This window comes from Episyrphus balteatus, chromosome 4, assembly GCF_945859705.1.
Source record: "Episyrphus balteatus chromosome 4, idEpiBalt1.1, whole genome shotgun sequence".
Lineage (NCBI taxonomy): Eukaryota > Metazoa > Arthropoda > Insecta > Diptera > Syrphidae > Episyrphus > Episyrphus balteatus.
This window is the reverse complement of record NC_079137.1, coordinates 48,840,870-48,855,661: the sequence shown is the minus strand read 5'-3', so window position 1 is coordinate 48,855,661 and position 14,792 is coordinate 48,840,870. Positions and strand designations below refer to the sequence as shown.

Below are 14,792 nucleotides of genomic sequence, written 5' to 3'. Positions count from 1 at the left end.
ATATACCTGGTTCGGTATTTTTACACCTGTGGAGGGTTATTTTTAGACTCTTTTTTTTTTTTGTGATGTTTGTTATTTTTAATCCTTTATGACATTGATATGCACTCTCACGCGCGATATAATTCTATGGATATTGGGATCATATCAATTGGCCAACCAATGCCGAACAAACGGACAGACTTGTGTATAGAGGGGACAACAGTGCCGGACATGTGTATCGTGTCGGATTATTTTGTCATTTTTGAAGGTTTAAGATTTGATTATTAATTTTTTTTTTCTTTGATGTTGTGGTCGAAGTTGTGGCTTCCTGTGCGACATGAAATGTCCTTTTTTTTTTTTTTGAAATTGATTTTTAATTCTCAATTTATGGAATCTAGAAGGATGAGGATTTTTAAATCAAATAAAGAACAATTAACGGAAGTGAAATTAAGCTATACAATTGACAAGTTTAATGCTACTGAATTGAATGATGTAAGGATATGAAATTTCGAGGAAAAGAATACCTCATTCAACAGAAAATTGTCATCTTTTTTCGACGTCTTTTCTTCTGGAATTTACTAGTTTTAACTGATTTTTTTTTTAGTTTCAGCTGAAATTATCTAAGGTTCAACTGAGTTTTCAAATTTCGCTTTTAATTCCACAGATTTTGTTGGTATTGAAACTATGATTTATAAGATTTACCTGAAATTCAAAAGTGTCACTTATGTTTTTCCAGTTTCCGCTGAATTTTCTTCAAAAATTTAAAAGTTACAAAAGATTTCTGCAGAAATTCAAAACATCCAGAAAAGGTTTTCTAATTTTTGCTTAAATTTCTTCTGAAATTCACTTTTTCCACTGAAATTGAACTGTTTAATTTGAAAATTTTAATTTTTGTTTGCTGAGAAATTCCAATTTCTGCTAATACTTAATTGTATTTGCTGAAGTTTAATACACAAAGAAAAAAAAGGACACTATAAATCGCACCCTCTTAAAACTATGCGATTTCCGCTTAAAATAAGTGGAATCGGCTTAAATTATTTTCCGCTTAAATTAAGTGGATTTCTTTTATATTTGCACATTCAAGAAATTAATGAGATTCGTCCGCCTAATTTAAGACGCAAGCTATCTTGGCAAAAAACCATGTAGAAATCCGCTTAATTTAATACGGAATCCGCTGGTTTTTAGATGGTCTTTTTCTCCGTGTAGTTTCACCTGAGGTTTTCCTGTTTTTAATGAGATTTGTATAGGAATTCAAAAATATCTTAAAAAATTATCAAGTTTCCGCTCATATTAGTTAGTACGTACTGAGATTCGCTAATTTCTCCGGAAATGTCTTGTTTTCTTCTAAAATTAAACTGCTTCAGCTGTGATCTCCCAGTTTTTGCTGAGATTTACAAGTTTGAGCTGAAGTTTCCACCTTATAACTTTCTAAGCCTTTTTCTAAAAATAATTTAGCAATCTTTTTGAATTTTTTCAAAACTTCATTTTTTAATAATAAAATAAGACTTAGGCCCGTTTGCTCATACGGATCATAAATTTGATTCATAGCTAGGTCGAACATAGCTCTTATTTTTTACTTAGTTTATTCCAAGTTTCTAAAAAATAATTATGTTCAACCTAGCAATGATTAAGTTTCATGCTAGAAATCCCTGGGAATTTTAACTCAAATGTCAAATAAATTTTAAATTCAATTATTTTTCATGTTTTCTCAATTTTTTGGATTAAATACTAGTGAATGTGGTTATATATTGAATTGTTTGTGTGTGTCCTTTTATATTTTTTGGAAAAATTACTAATATTTCGAAAATTAAAAAAATTTTATTTGACACAAGAATAAAATTAAAAACGTCACATAAACCTAAAACTGTGAATGAGTTGGATGAACTGTCAAATTTGTGTGCTGCAAAATCTTGTATAGAAAATTTTACCCTCCACGGATGTTTAATATGGAAAATATGTTTGCACGTAAGTTAAGTTTAATTTAAAGTAATCTTTTTTACTACCCGTGGCATTTTTTAAGCCATATTCCCTCGTATTTTGTAAAATAAATTTGCTTAGGTAAAACTTAAACTGCTTAAGTTCTACAATTTCTTCCACCTAAGTTATGTTAAACTTAAAGGAATTTATGACACAATTTGAAGTTCGTGCAAACCATTATGTAGAACTTAAAGGTTTATGTTTCACATTAATATTTAAGACTCGTTTCAGCAAATGGGCCTTAGATACTCGAATTTGTTCAAACGATTCACTCATTGAGATTGTATATATTTTTATTTAGATTCAAGATAATTGAATAACACAAAACGACTTGTCATTTTCTGATTTTAATCAAAACATTATCAGATTTTGATTCATTATTTGATTACAAAAAAAAAAAAACTCAAAATTTAATTTAAGTGCGAAAGTAGATGAATTTTTGTTACTAGCGCCGAGATACAGTTGGAAAAATAAATAAAAAAAAATAGTATAAAGAATGTGGTAGATAAATTAGAATTGAGATAAATAAAGAAAATGCTTTGTCAATAAGTTCTTTAAATGAATTGGGCCAACATTTTAATTAAAATATCGACACACACTTTTGAGTAGCCTTTGAAGTACCTACTTGAGTGTTTTTTTTTTTTTTGTTCTGAAAGATAGAACTTTTTGTTTATTAATTTTGCTGCATAATCTTAATGATTTTATAGACCAACTGATATTTTAAATTATCTTAAAAAAAAATTATGAATTTTGCAATATAATGAAAAATGCAAATATCACATCACAAGTTTAAGAAGAGAATATTCAAAATTCATTAGTAAAAAAAACACCCTGTACACAAAATTATACAAATTAAACTCCTAAACCTATACACAGTCAAAAATGTATAATGCAAACAATCACATCATTGCTAAAAAAAAGAAATTTTGTTTTCTTTCAATATTGTTTTTTATTATTGAAATAACAAAAAAAAATTAATCACACCCCGTTAGTTCCAAGCTATTTCTCAGCCAACCTTTTGAAAAACAATCCTAAGCCTTTTTGGGTTTTCCCAAAAAAAAAATCCATAGCACGCGGTTATACAAAACAAATGTGTTCCAAATTTCACAAAAGATACAATAGATACCTATTGACGTTAATTTTTTTTTTTTTTATGATCTATCCGATAAGTTAAATTCTATGTATACTTTTTTGTTTATAATTTAACAACAACAACAAATAAAAAATAATATTCTTGTCATTCTTAAGTATATTATTAGATTTGTTTTATTATGATAAACAATTTGTTTGTTTCATAATTGTAATTAAAAGATATAGACAATTATATAGACAAGATACTTAAATTGTGATTTGTTTTGTGATGATGTTTGGACTTTGGTATTTGAATAACAGTTCAAATTTGAGATTAAAATAAAGCCAATATAATTCTAAGAAAATTTATCACCATAATTCTCAGGAAGGAAATTTTGGACAAAATTGCTCACTTTGTAATAATCGAAATTCAGCAGAAACTAGTACCTACCTACATTTCAGCGGAAACTAAGAAATTTCAGTAGAAACTAAAAAATTTCAGCAGAAACTAAGAAATCTTAGCGGAATTTGGGAAATCTCAGTTGAAAATGTTAAATAGGTACCAGCAGAGTAAGAAATTTCGTGCAGAAGTCAGAAAATCTCAGCTGAACTAGAAAATTTCAGCACAAAATAGGAAATCTTAGCAGAATTTGGGAAATTTTAGCTGAAAATGTTAAATATCAGCAAGGATCTAACAAATTTCGGCAGAAGTTGAAAAATTTCAGTTGAAATTAGGAAATCTTAGCGGAATTTGAAAACTTCAGCTGAAAATTTCTGGCTAATAAATTTCAGCTGAAATTAGGAAATCTAAGCGGAATTTAAAAATCTCAGCTGAAAATGTTAAATATCAGCAGAATCAAACAAATTTCGGCCGCAGCTAAGAAATTTCAGCTGAACTTAAAAATTTCAGCGGAAACTAGGAAATCTTAGCGGAATTTGAAAATCTCAGCTGAAAATGTTAAATATCAGCAGAATCCAACAAATTTCGCCCGCAGCTAAGAAATTTCAGTTGAACTTGAAAATTTCAGCAGTAACTAGGAAATCTTAGCGGAATTTGAAAATCTCAGCTGAAAATGTTTAATTTTAGCAGACTCTAACAAATTTCAGCAGCAGCTGAAAAACCACAGCTGAATTAGAAAATTTTAATAGGGGGTTGTGACAGTGAAAAAGTAAAAATATTATTATCCTTCAAATTTCAATAAAATAAAGCACCGTTATAAACATTGAAAAAAAAAAAAGAAATAAATCTTGTAAAGTTCACACATTAAACATTTATTCAAATGACCCGGAAAACAAATCTTTAAAAAAAAACCCGGAAAAGCTAACTTAAACAAAAAAAATATTGTCTGTTATTTCTCTGTTTTGTTTAAAATCAATAGCACACCTCTATAATACTTTATGTATGTTATGATCCCATCCAATCTTATAAGTTATAACTTTATAACCAATCGTTTGAACTCAAATTAATTTTTCAAAAGATAAAATTTGCATAAAACTTGCATCAAGAATACAATTGACCTCCATATTTTCACGGCAATTTAGTGTGGTAAAGTGTTGTGTATTGAGTATATCGATGATGCCACAAAACACTCTAGGATCGTGTCTAGATTCAGTCGTCTGGAAACTACAAATCAATATCAATACCGTTTACCGGCGGCGGCGGTATACCGTCCGCTAACAAAACTATTTAACATGATGATAGACTAAGTCTATCAATCAAATCAATCAAAAGGTAGATAACCTTCTCTCACTCACTTCAGACAACAACAACAAAAGATATGAGAATTCTTAAGAAGAAAAAAAAAAACATAATCTCATCAAGTTAAGTCATAAAAGATCATAACCTGGCAAAACATAAATTAACTTAAACTTCAATTAGACGGTGATTAATTGATGAATGAATCACTTCACGTCTCGACTTGACTACATAATTTTTACTCGAAATGAGAGGGTTCTTTAAATCTATCCACTTTGGAATTTATAATGCGCGGAATTAAGGAATTTTAAACGGATTAACTGTGAATTGTGAAGGATACTGACCTTATTTAAGAATTTCAAGCCTTTTCTTTTTATTGTTTTACTTGCACCCTCGTTTTACTAAGTTCGACAAAATTAAGGGAGAAGAAAGTAGTGGTGGTAGATTTCAACAAGAAAACACGTTAAATTTATGCTGAAATTGGATACTAGTCCAAAGAAAAGGGAATTTCTTTTGTTTTTTTTTTTCTACTTTTATTTTGGAAAAGCTTCTTTCAATGTTACAAATAGAACTTTACTGCAAAGGGTTAGCACCCTTCTGTCAAGTGGTAATCCAATCAGACAGACCCAGGAATGGCGATATGTGTTGTAGTCATCAGAGGTATCTGATGTATACCAAACCACAAAGAAGCACTGGTACAACATAATATGTGGAGACCAATGGGGGGATTTTTTTTTTTATATTTTATTCATTTTGACGATTGTTGAGGGAGCATATGTTTTTTATGCTTTGTTTGCACTATAAAAATCCAGTATTAGCCTGGTTGACCAATCGGTGGTAAGGCCTTAGCGGTGATTTTTGAAAAAAAGAAAAGTTCTCTTTTCTATATACGACGAAATGAATTATTATTATATTGAAAAATTATTGAACGGTGTCAGAATTGTTTATAAAAATTTAAGTTGTTTATTCTTAATTCCTGGGTAACAGGGCCAAGCCTTTTTTGAACGACAAGCTGTTTGAACTTTTTGTAATTTCTTTAATTTTTCGTAAAAAAAGAAAAAAGAATTATTTAAGAGGATGACTTTCATACCAAAAAGTCTTTTGACTAATGATAGCTTAGAAGTTCAATATTAAAAAAAATATATATCAAATATTTGTAAAGTGGCTTGTGTTGTGACCCTAAAAAGAGTAATTGGAAGCAGCACATGAGATTACCAATTATGAGAGGAAGTACATAATTGGATTGGTCATTCATAAGACTTAAACAAAAAATTGATCCAAAGATCGAAAGTTACATTTGTTTTTTTTTTTTTTGTTCAACAGCAAAATGGATTAGAATATTGTGAAATTATTTGGAAACTTAGTTGAAATTAGAAAATTTCAGTAAAAACTGTGGAATCTCAGATGAAACTGAAAAATCACTGCAAAATACAAGGAAATCTGAGCACATGGAGAAAAAAGGACACCTTAAAATAAGATGATGTTTACCTTAAATCGAACCCTCTTCAAACAATACGATTTCGGCTTAAAATAAGTGGAATACACTTTTTTTAACTACAATGTTTCCACATAAAAATAATATGATTGTCCGCTTAAATTAAGTGCGCACTCAAGAAAATAAAAAGAAGGATGTTTGCCATCTTGGAAAAGAACCATTCAGGAATCCGCTTGATTTAATAAGGAATCTAAACTACTAAAATTTAACGAAAACTGGTTAATATCAACTGTAACTAGTAAATTTAAGCAGAAATTTTGAAATATTAGCCAAAAATAGTAAATTTCAGCAGAAACTAGTAAATCTGAGAGAGAATTTTTTCAGAAATTGCTGCGGAAATTTTAACTACCTACAAATTATAAGAAGAAACTATTGAATCTCGGTAAAAATTGGGATTTTTTGTTTTTGGAAACTTATAAATCTTTGCCGCCGGGTACAAAGGCGTTAAGTCATAAATGAAAGTTTGCCAGAAAATGCGATTGAAGCTGAATCGATGAATTTTTGAGCATTGATTCTCTTATTTTTATAGGAAAGAGTATCTCTTAATTTATGTTTTTGATACAAACTAAAAGAGTAATAAGAGCTTATTCTTATTTTATCAAAACCTGAAAAGTGCAATTTTATGACTTAACCCCTTTGTACCCGGCGGCAAAGAAATATCAGCGAAAACTTGTTTTTAATTTTAGTGGAAACTTGTTTTTAATTTTTGAGGAAACTGGGAAATCTTTGCTGAAACTATTGAATTTCTGCAAGAATTCTAGCGGACACTAGAAAATCTCAACCGAAATTAGAAAACTTCATCTGAAACTAATCAAAGCTTTAGAGAAAAATATAAAATTTTTGCAAAACCAAAACCTCTCCTTCAACCGAATCTATGAAATCTCAGCTGAAACGATGAAAATTTATCCCAGCTGATATAAGTAGATTTCAACAGAATCTTAAAAACTTTTGAAGAAATTCCTTAATCTCAGAAAAACTGGGAAATCTCATTTGAAAGTAGCACATTTCAGCAAAAATTGAAAAATATCAGCGAAAACTATAAAATTTAGATTAGAAACTGTATAATCTCAGCTGAAGCAAGTAGACTGCAACAAAAACTAGCAGGACTTTTAAATCCCAGCTGTTGTAAGTAAATTTCAAAAAACCTTGTTTTATCAGAAATTGCATGATATTTCACGTTAAAGCAGTATAATTTGCAGTAATTTTTGAAGTACTCATTTTATTCTTAATTTCTATATTTACGAAATATAAGCCAAGTTTCTTCGGTCTACCTCTTATTAAAAAAAAAAAAAAACTATGGGAAGTTAAAACTAAATTTTGTTCTAGAAAAAAAGACTATTCATAAATATGTCAATAATATTTGCCGTAATGGGTAAAATTTATTTGATTTAGTTTTATTACATTGGGCATTAAAAAGTACCTTGAATTCATGTATCACACCAGTATAAACGCTTAATTTCTTTTACTGTGAAGTGCAACTAAATATGTGAAATACATAAAAACTCTTGTATTTTGCCTCCCTGATTTTAAAAGTCGATTTTTTTTTACTATTATTTTTTACTAAAATTTTAATGAAATTTTTATTTATAATTTAAAACTAATTTGCAATTTTTATTTTTTTCTAGGTGATGTTTGCCAGTGCACTATGTTCAACACGAGACTATGTGATAATGTTAAAAAGCGCCAACCACAACAAAGCTCTCCATATAACACCCGGTGGCAAAGTAACTGCAGCCGATATATCAATAGCACGTAAGTAAATAAATTTAAATATTTTTTTTTTTTTTTCAAATAAGTAATTAAAAAAATTTTCCTGCAATAAAACAATCAAATTTAAATCAACACATCTAAACAATAATATAAAAAAACTGCATTTTGATGTGCTTATTTTTTATCTAGTGATATTTTTTTTTATGTAAGCCTCTTGAAATAAAACTCATAGTCAAGTTAGTTAATCATTGCATACAACAACACAGAGGGTCATCTTTTGTATTTTAGGTTCTTTTTTTTGTTTTTCTTCATTTTTTTTTTTTTTTACTGGAAAAATTATTATTCATTTCAACCTACGCAATTTGGGTTAATTCACTTGTCGATGATAACTAAGAGTTTATGTATCTTTTTCGTTCGTTTTTTTTTTATGTAATTTTTATCGTTGTTGGGTGTCGGTCTTTAAAGGTCTTTCCAACCAGCTCTATGCCACCATTTAGCAGCATTGTTAAATTCCTCTATTTCGTCGAGAGAAAAAAAAGCAAACATTTCGAAATGAACTTTTATGTTTGGAAACATTTTTACATTTCTGTCTGGAGAAGATATTTTGTCTCTTAAAGTTTTTCGTGACTTTTTTGAATTTATTTTTTTTTTATGATCTGCATGGGTTATTAGTTTTCTGGCGCCATGTCATTTCATTAATTTTTTTTTTATTTCATAAATTAAGTGATTAATCTTTTTTTTCTTTTGTTTTGTTAAATAAATTAAATAAATCAAAGATAACAAATAAATTGATTGCATAAAAAAAATGTGAAGAAATTAAAAGTTTCTGTCAATTGACAAGTAAAAAAAGAAGATACATTGAAAAAGGTTATCGATCGGGGGGCAGTATTTTTTTCTCCAATTGTTTTTTGTTGCAAATAAAAAAAAAATAAATTATATGAAGGTATACCAATATATCACTTCTATAACACCTCGTGTTGTTCTAAAGGTGTATTTTAATGCTTATTCCATTCCAGCCTTGGATAAACAAACGCCCTGAGTTGTAGCTTGTAGCTTATTTGAGCTCCGCGACGAAGAAAATGTGTGCAAAATAAAATAAAATTGATTTTTTTTTTATATAGAAAAATCAATATTTTTCTTTAATGCTTTTTCAAAATGCATTTTTGTTTAGCGAAGAACTGAATGGAAATGAAGGACAAGGTGGTTATTGAATTTCATTATAAGTATGCAATCGTTTGGAAAAACTATATGAAGCAAAAATATGAAATGATATTTTTAGTCAGGGCTAGGCTAGGCTACAATAGTCTTAGACATTATTGTGTACATAAAAATACATTTTAGAAAGACCTTTTAAAAAGAAAAAGTTCAAGAAAGTGTAAAGATCAGAATTAAAAGTGCAAAAGTCTATTTTTTATTACGAGTAAGCTAGAAATAATACTTGAAAGCTATTTATGTGAGAGAAGAGTAAAAGACTTTTCTGGAATGACACTTTTCATTTTAAAGCTTGAGTTTAAAATAGAAAAAAAGAGAAAACAAGAAAATAGTTTAAGGTCAAGAACTACCTACGACTACAACCATCAGATGGACAATTTTTGTAATGAAATAATTAGTTTTTCGCTTTAACCAAAAAAAAACTTATATGTTTCATATTATTTAATCACTGAAATTGCAGTTTCAATTAATCGGTCACTGTGGTGTATGAGTAACATTTTTTCTAATTTATTTTTAAATTTATTTTTCCAACATTTTAACCATTTTATGAAGCATTAAAATTTCAAAAATCACATTTTCAGAAATTGAATAACTTTTCAAATTATGTTCAAGCTGTCAAAAAAGTACCGAAAGTAATGTTTGTTGAAATTAAATTTGCAATCGGCTTAAGAATTTTATTCTGAAATTTATTTCTACCAAATATTTTCGAAATCTTTCCACTCTGCTACTTGTATTATAATCTATTTTTAAAATATTCTTACATAAATGTCTGAGTATAATAAAAATTTAAGCCCTATTAGCTTCCTCACAAAATGTACAGGTTTTTTCCATAAAATATTAAAATTAATATCTTTTTTTTTTTGTCATTATTTACCAATCAAATATAACACAATGCTACTGGAAAACACGCTTATCAGTTTGACATTCCTTAACTCACTTGATTTTATTTGTTATTACAAAAATAATCATTCCTTTCTTCATACGTATTGTATTGATTTTGTCTTTTGTTCTAAAAAATGTGTCTTTGATTGATTTTATTCAAATTAAAAAACAAAATGTTAAAAAAAAAATTAGCACTTTGCCCAGCCTTGAACTATTTGCACGCATATGTCTTTTATTAACCTTAACTCTATTAACATAGAAACTTACGCATTTGTATCTGTCAAATAAAAATATATATTTGCAAAAATGTGTTCAGTTTTTGAATTTTCCGAAATGTATATTTTCAGTGTTTAATTTGTCTCTAAAAACAATAAACAAAAAACGTCACTGAGATCAAAAACACCTCAATTAATACCCAAACCTTCAAATTTTAACAAATTCAGTTCGAAAATTCAAAACCTCTACGCAATTAACTGTGTTTTGGCCTCCAGTAACCCTTTAGTTGAATTAATATTATTGTTTTGCTAAACAATTTACCGCCAATTCATTTCTTATCATCTTTAAGTGTCTTGAAAGTTATAAAGCAAAAAAAAAAAATAAGTAAATAAACAAAACAAAATGGAATCAATGATTTGCCACACGACTTTTTATCAAATAACAACAAAAAAAAATGTCAAAGAATATCTAAATCTTAGTTAAGCCATTTGTATTTTAATGCGCACCATTAATATAGAACACATGAATTTTTATTATTGTAAACTATTATTGACATTAAAACGTAGAAAAATAATAATTTAAAAGGTGCAATTAATTTTTTTTTATTATAGTTACATCAGTTTATTATGATGAAACTTTAAAACGGAAGTAGGTACTCATCGAATAGTTTTGTGAAATAATTGAAGTAGCTATCATAAGTTTGATTGTTTAATAAAGGAAGTTAATGTGTTTTAATTGTTACAAGACATTCCATTCGAAAAATTTAATTTTTTGAAATGGCGCCCAACAACATGTTCAATATTTTGGCTAACGACGTTATTGTATTAAAAACAATTTTTTTATTTAAATGGCGCCCAAGTAGTAACTTTACTATCATACCAATATTTAAAATTAGTCTTAAAACTATTTTTTTCTCAGTTCTTTTTAACATTAATTTGTGTATTCTTAAGTTCTTAAAACTTTGACAATGGAACATTTTGAATTAATTTATTGCAATTATAAATAATTAAAAAAAATCAGAAAAATACCATACATCACAAACTATTAGTCAACATATTTATCACAGAATAAAAAACTAGGTTATCTAACAATTCTATACAATTCTATACATAACTCATAATACATAATACTGCTAAAATCAACAGGAGTACTATTTGCTAAGAGATTCCATTCTTATAACTCAATTCAAGTACTATCTTAATACGATCGGTTATTTTGTTGCAGAAAAAATAGATTTTTATCTACTTCGATTTTATTACTTGCGATTAAAATTTATCGATAAATATTAATAAATATTTTTTTTATATATATTTTTAGAAAACATTACAATTGGCAGCATTGGAGATTTCCTAACAACAGGCATTTTCAAAATAACACTATATTCAAAGGAAGCCGGCAGATATCTTTGCTTCAACAAACATTGGAAGCTTGTTGGAATGGTAAGTTGAAACTTCATAATGTTTATCATCATTTGAAACATATCATTTATTTTTAAACATAAATCTAAACGTATTACTAGTCTTTCAATAATATTTCTATTTCACAATATTGCGATTACCTATAAATATTAAAAGTGAATTTATATCATGTTCTTGCTCAGTTTTTACCTCAACAATGTATCTAAACAATTTTGTGTGTACAAACTTAAGGATTAAGGGCCTAATTCAATACTTTGCTTGTGAATCTATACAAAGTAATATCCATTGCAAACAAAATTCGTTTGTCCACATGTTGCTGCAACATGTTGCTTTAAATGTAACACAAAATTTTTCTGCAATTTTTCTTAATTACTAAAAAAACATTTCATAATGTTTAAAAGTATTTAAGTATGATTTCTATCTAAACATATTGCCTTCAAACTTTCCAACAAAAATGTTGGTTATTATTATTAATTTTCTTTATTTTACTAAAGTGTATCCCAGAAAACATTTCAAAAACGTTTCTGAAACAAATCAACAGCTCAGAAATGTTTCAAGAATATTTTTTTGTGTGAATTCCTTGGGAACTTTTCGAAAGTAGTCGCCCTTTGCAATGGCAAATTTTATTTACTGTTCAAATATTTATTTCTTAGAAGACCTAACCTAACTTTGTCGTTATATTTTTGTTTGTATTCATTGGCATTTTTGGTTAAAACCTATTCGGGTTTTCACCTCGAATGTCAAACGCAAAATTTAAAAAATTTCAAAAAAAGCTCTTAAAAACTCATGTTTGTCACTGCTTCATCTGCATTACCCCGTTAACCCTTCAAAAATACTAATTCGTTCTCTTTCTTGTTCTCTTTCTTTGCAGAAAAATCCAAAAGAAAGTTGTCACTTCATCGAGTCGCTAGATCGCGGCTACTTCGAATTCCGATCGGCAGTAAATCGATCGCGTCGTGTCGGTTTCAATCGACGCTTTAGACCGGTTGTACTGCAACGAGCAAATGAACAGGATTTGGCCGATGCCTGTTTCCATTTCATGAAGATCGAAGCTGAGAATTTCGATCAGAGTGATTTTCCAGCGGCCGAAAGAAAATCAGCTGCGGCCACAACAAAAACAACGACAACAACACGAACTCACAACAAACGCCGCAACAATAATCGACGAATAAAAAAAACTAATAGTAATAATGGCCATAACAGTACTTTAAGCAACGACGTTACTAGTATTAACAACAATAGTAATTTAAGTCAAAAAAACAACAATAGTAAAACTGCAGGATTGCAACCTAAAATTTTGGTACGTCATCATCATAACAATAGCAGTATTGTTGCACGCCGCCTTCGACATGAGCGTGAACAAAAAATACGCCAGCTACGCAAGCAAGTGCAGCCTGAAAATACAACTTCATCAGCGACAAATTTATCGGCGAAATCTTCGACGACAATATTGGCGCCAGTTTTGAATATTTTTGCAACTCTAGCGGCAAGTAGACGAACTAGAGGTCGTCGGAAAACTGATGAAATACGTGAGGAAGATGAGGAAGACAATGATGAAGCTGCGGTAAAACAGAAGAAAGTCATTAAGACTTCTTCGATAACTGAACCAACTCCAATGTATCTTTCGCCAAAAAACCCAGAACATCGCCATCGGCATCATCATTTGCAACAGCATCAACATCATCCGCATCATCAAATTGTTGCTAGCGAACACCTGCAGAATTTCAATAATAACAAAGCCGATTTTAGTATATCAGAAAAAATTGGCGAACAAGCAACTGCCACAAGTGGCCTCAAACAACAACAACAACAACAAAAATTTTCAAACGAATACTCAAATAAAAATAGTAATACTAATTTTAATTCTAATATTAATATTAATAATAATAACAATAATAATTATCTTGCAATACCTGCCTTGCCAAAAAACTTGTATAATAATAATAATAATAGAATGACTGAATACGTTTATAGTGGTAGTACTAATATTAATAATAATAATAATAATTTAAATATAAATAAAAATATTAATACAGATAAAATTAGTAGTAGTAGTAGTATAAAAACTAGTTATATTGATAGCCATAGTAATGAATTGAATATTAATAACAATAACAACAACAACAACTTAAATATTGACAATAATTTTAAGGACTATTTAAATACTACTAAAGATAAGAATAATGCCAATCGAAAAAACTTATTTGAAGCGATAAAAAACATCAACAACAATAAAACTAAAAATATAGTACAATACAGATATGCGGTTTCTTTTATTTCGATAAAGCATAGTTTATCGATTTGATTTGATTTATGTTGGCTTAAATTTTTTCTAGGAGGGAAGATAGTTTTTTTTTCGAACTATGCATAACGCATTCATTATTTTAGGTTTCGAAGAAGTCAAATCTGAAGAGGAAACAAGGATTTCAATTTTACAAAATTTAATCAGCGATTAAATTTTGAAAAAGTAAGTATAGTTATCTAAATAATTTAATGAGGTAAACTTGACTATAAAAACTAAAAATCTGTCAAACGAGTTGAAGGTAACCACATATCTAAAAGATATAACAATGCCATAAAGGGCTAAGGTCTAGTCTGTTCATAGTCAACAGACTTGCATACCAATACAAAAATTAGGCGTCAATTTTTTTTTAATTTCGAAAACAAAATTCAAGGGGCATTCCTTGGCGAAACAAATGCATTTTTAAATATTTCCTTCAAAGCAAATCTATTTTTTTCAGAATTTCGAAAAAAAAGGGGTAAACCTAGCCGGAAAAAAATCATTTTTGAAATTTTTCTCCAAATAGAATCTATTTTTCAGAATTTTAAAAATATACAAGTGCGAAGTGGCGAAAAAAAAATCTATTTTTTTTTTAAATTTCCTCCAAAGCAAATCTATTTTTTTTTCATAATTTCGAAAAAAATACAAGGGTTGCCCAAAAAAATGCATTTTTAAAATTTTTCTCCAAATAGAATCTACTTTTCAGAATTTCGAAAAAAATGCATTTTTTTAAATTTCCTCCAAAACAAATCTATTTTTTCAGAATTTCGAAAAAAAAAAAATACAAGTGGTAAACCTTGCCGAATAAAATGCATTTTAAAATTTTTTATCCAAATAGAATCTATTTTGCAGAAT

General features: G+C 28.4%; 1 protein-coding gene across 1 annotated transcript in view; it reads left to right on the top strand.

Moving 5' to 3' along the window:
• Positions 1–13,997, top strand: part of LOC129918533 (putative uncharacterized protein DDB_G0286901) — a 32,967-nt gene extending 18,970 nt beyond the window's left edge. The window contains exons 3-5 of the mRNA XM_055999131.1: positions 7,844–7,970; positions 11,556–11,677; positions 12,528–13,997. Coding sequence (XP_055855106.1) covers positions 7,844–7,970; positions 11,556–11,677; positions 12,528–13,961 — 1,683 coding nt within the window. The 3' untranslated portion in view covers positions 13,962–13,997. The remainder of the gene's footprint in view (positions 1–7,843; positions 7,971–11,555; positions 11,678–12,527) is intronic.
• The last annotated feature ends 795 nt before the right edge of the window (positions 13,998–14,792 follow it).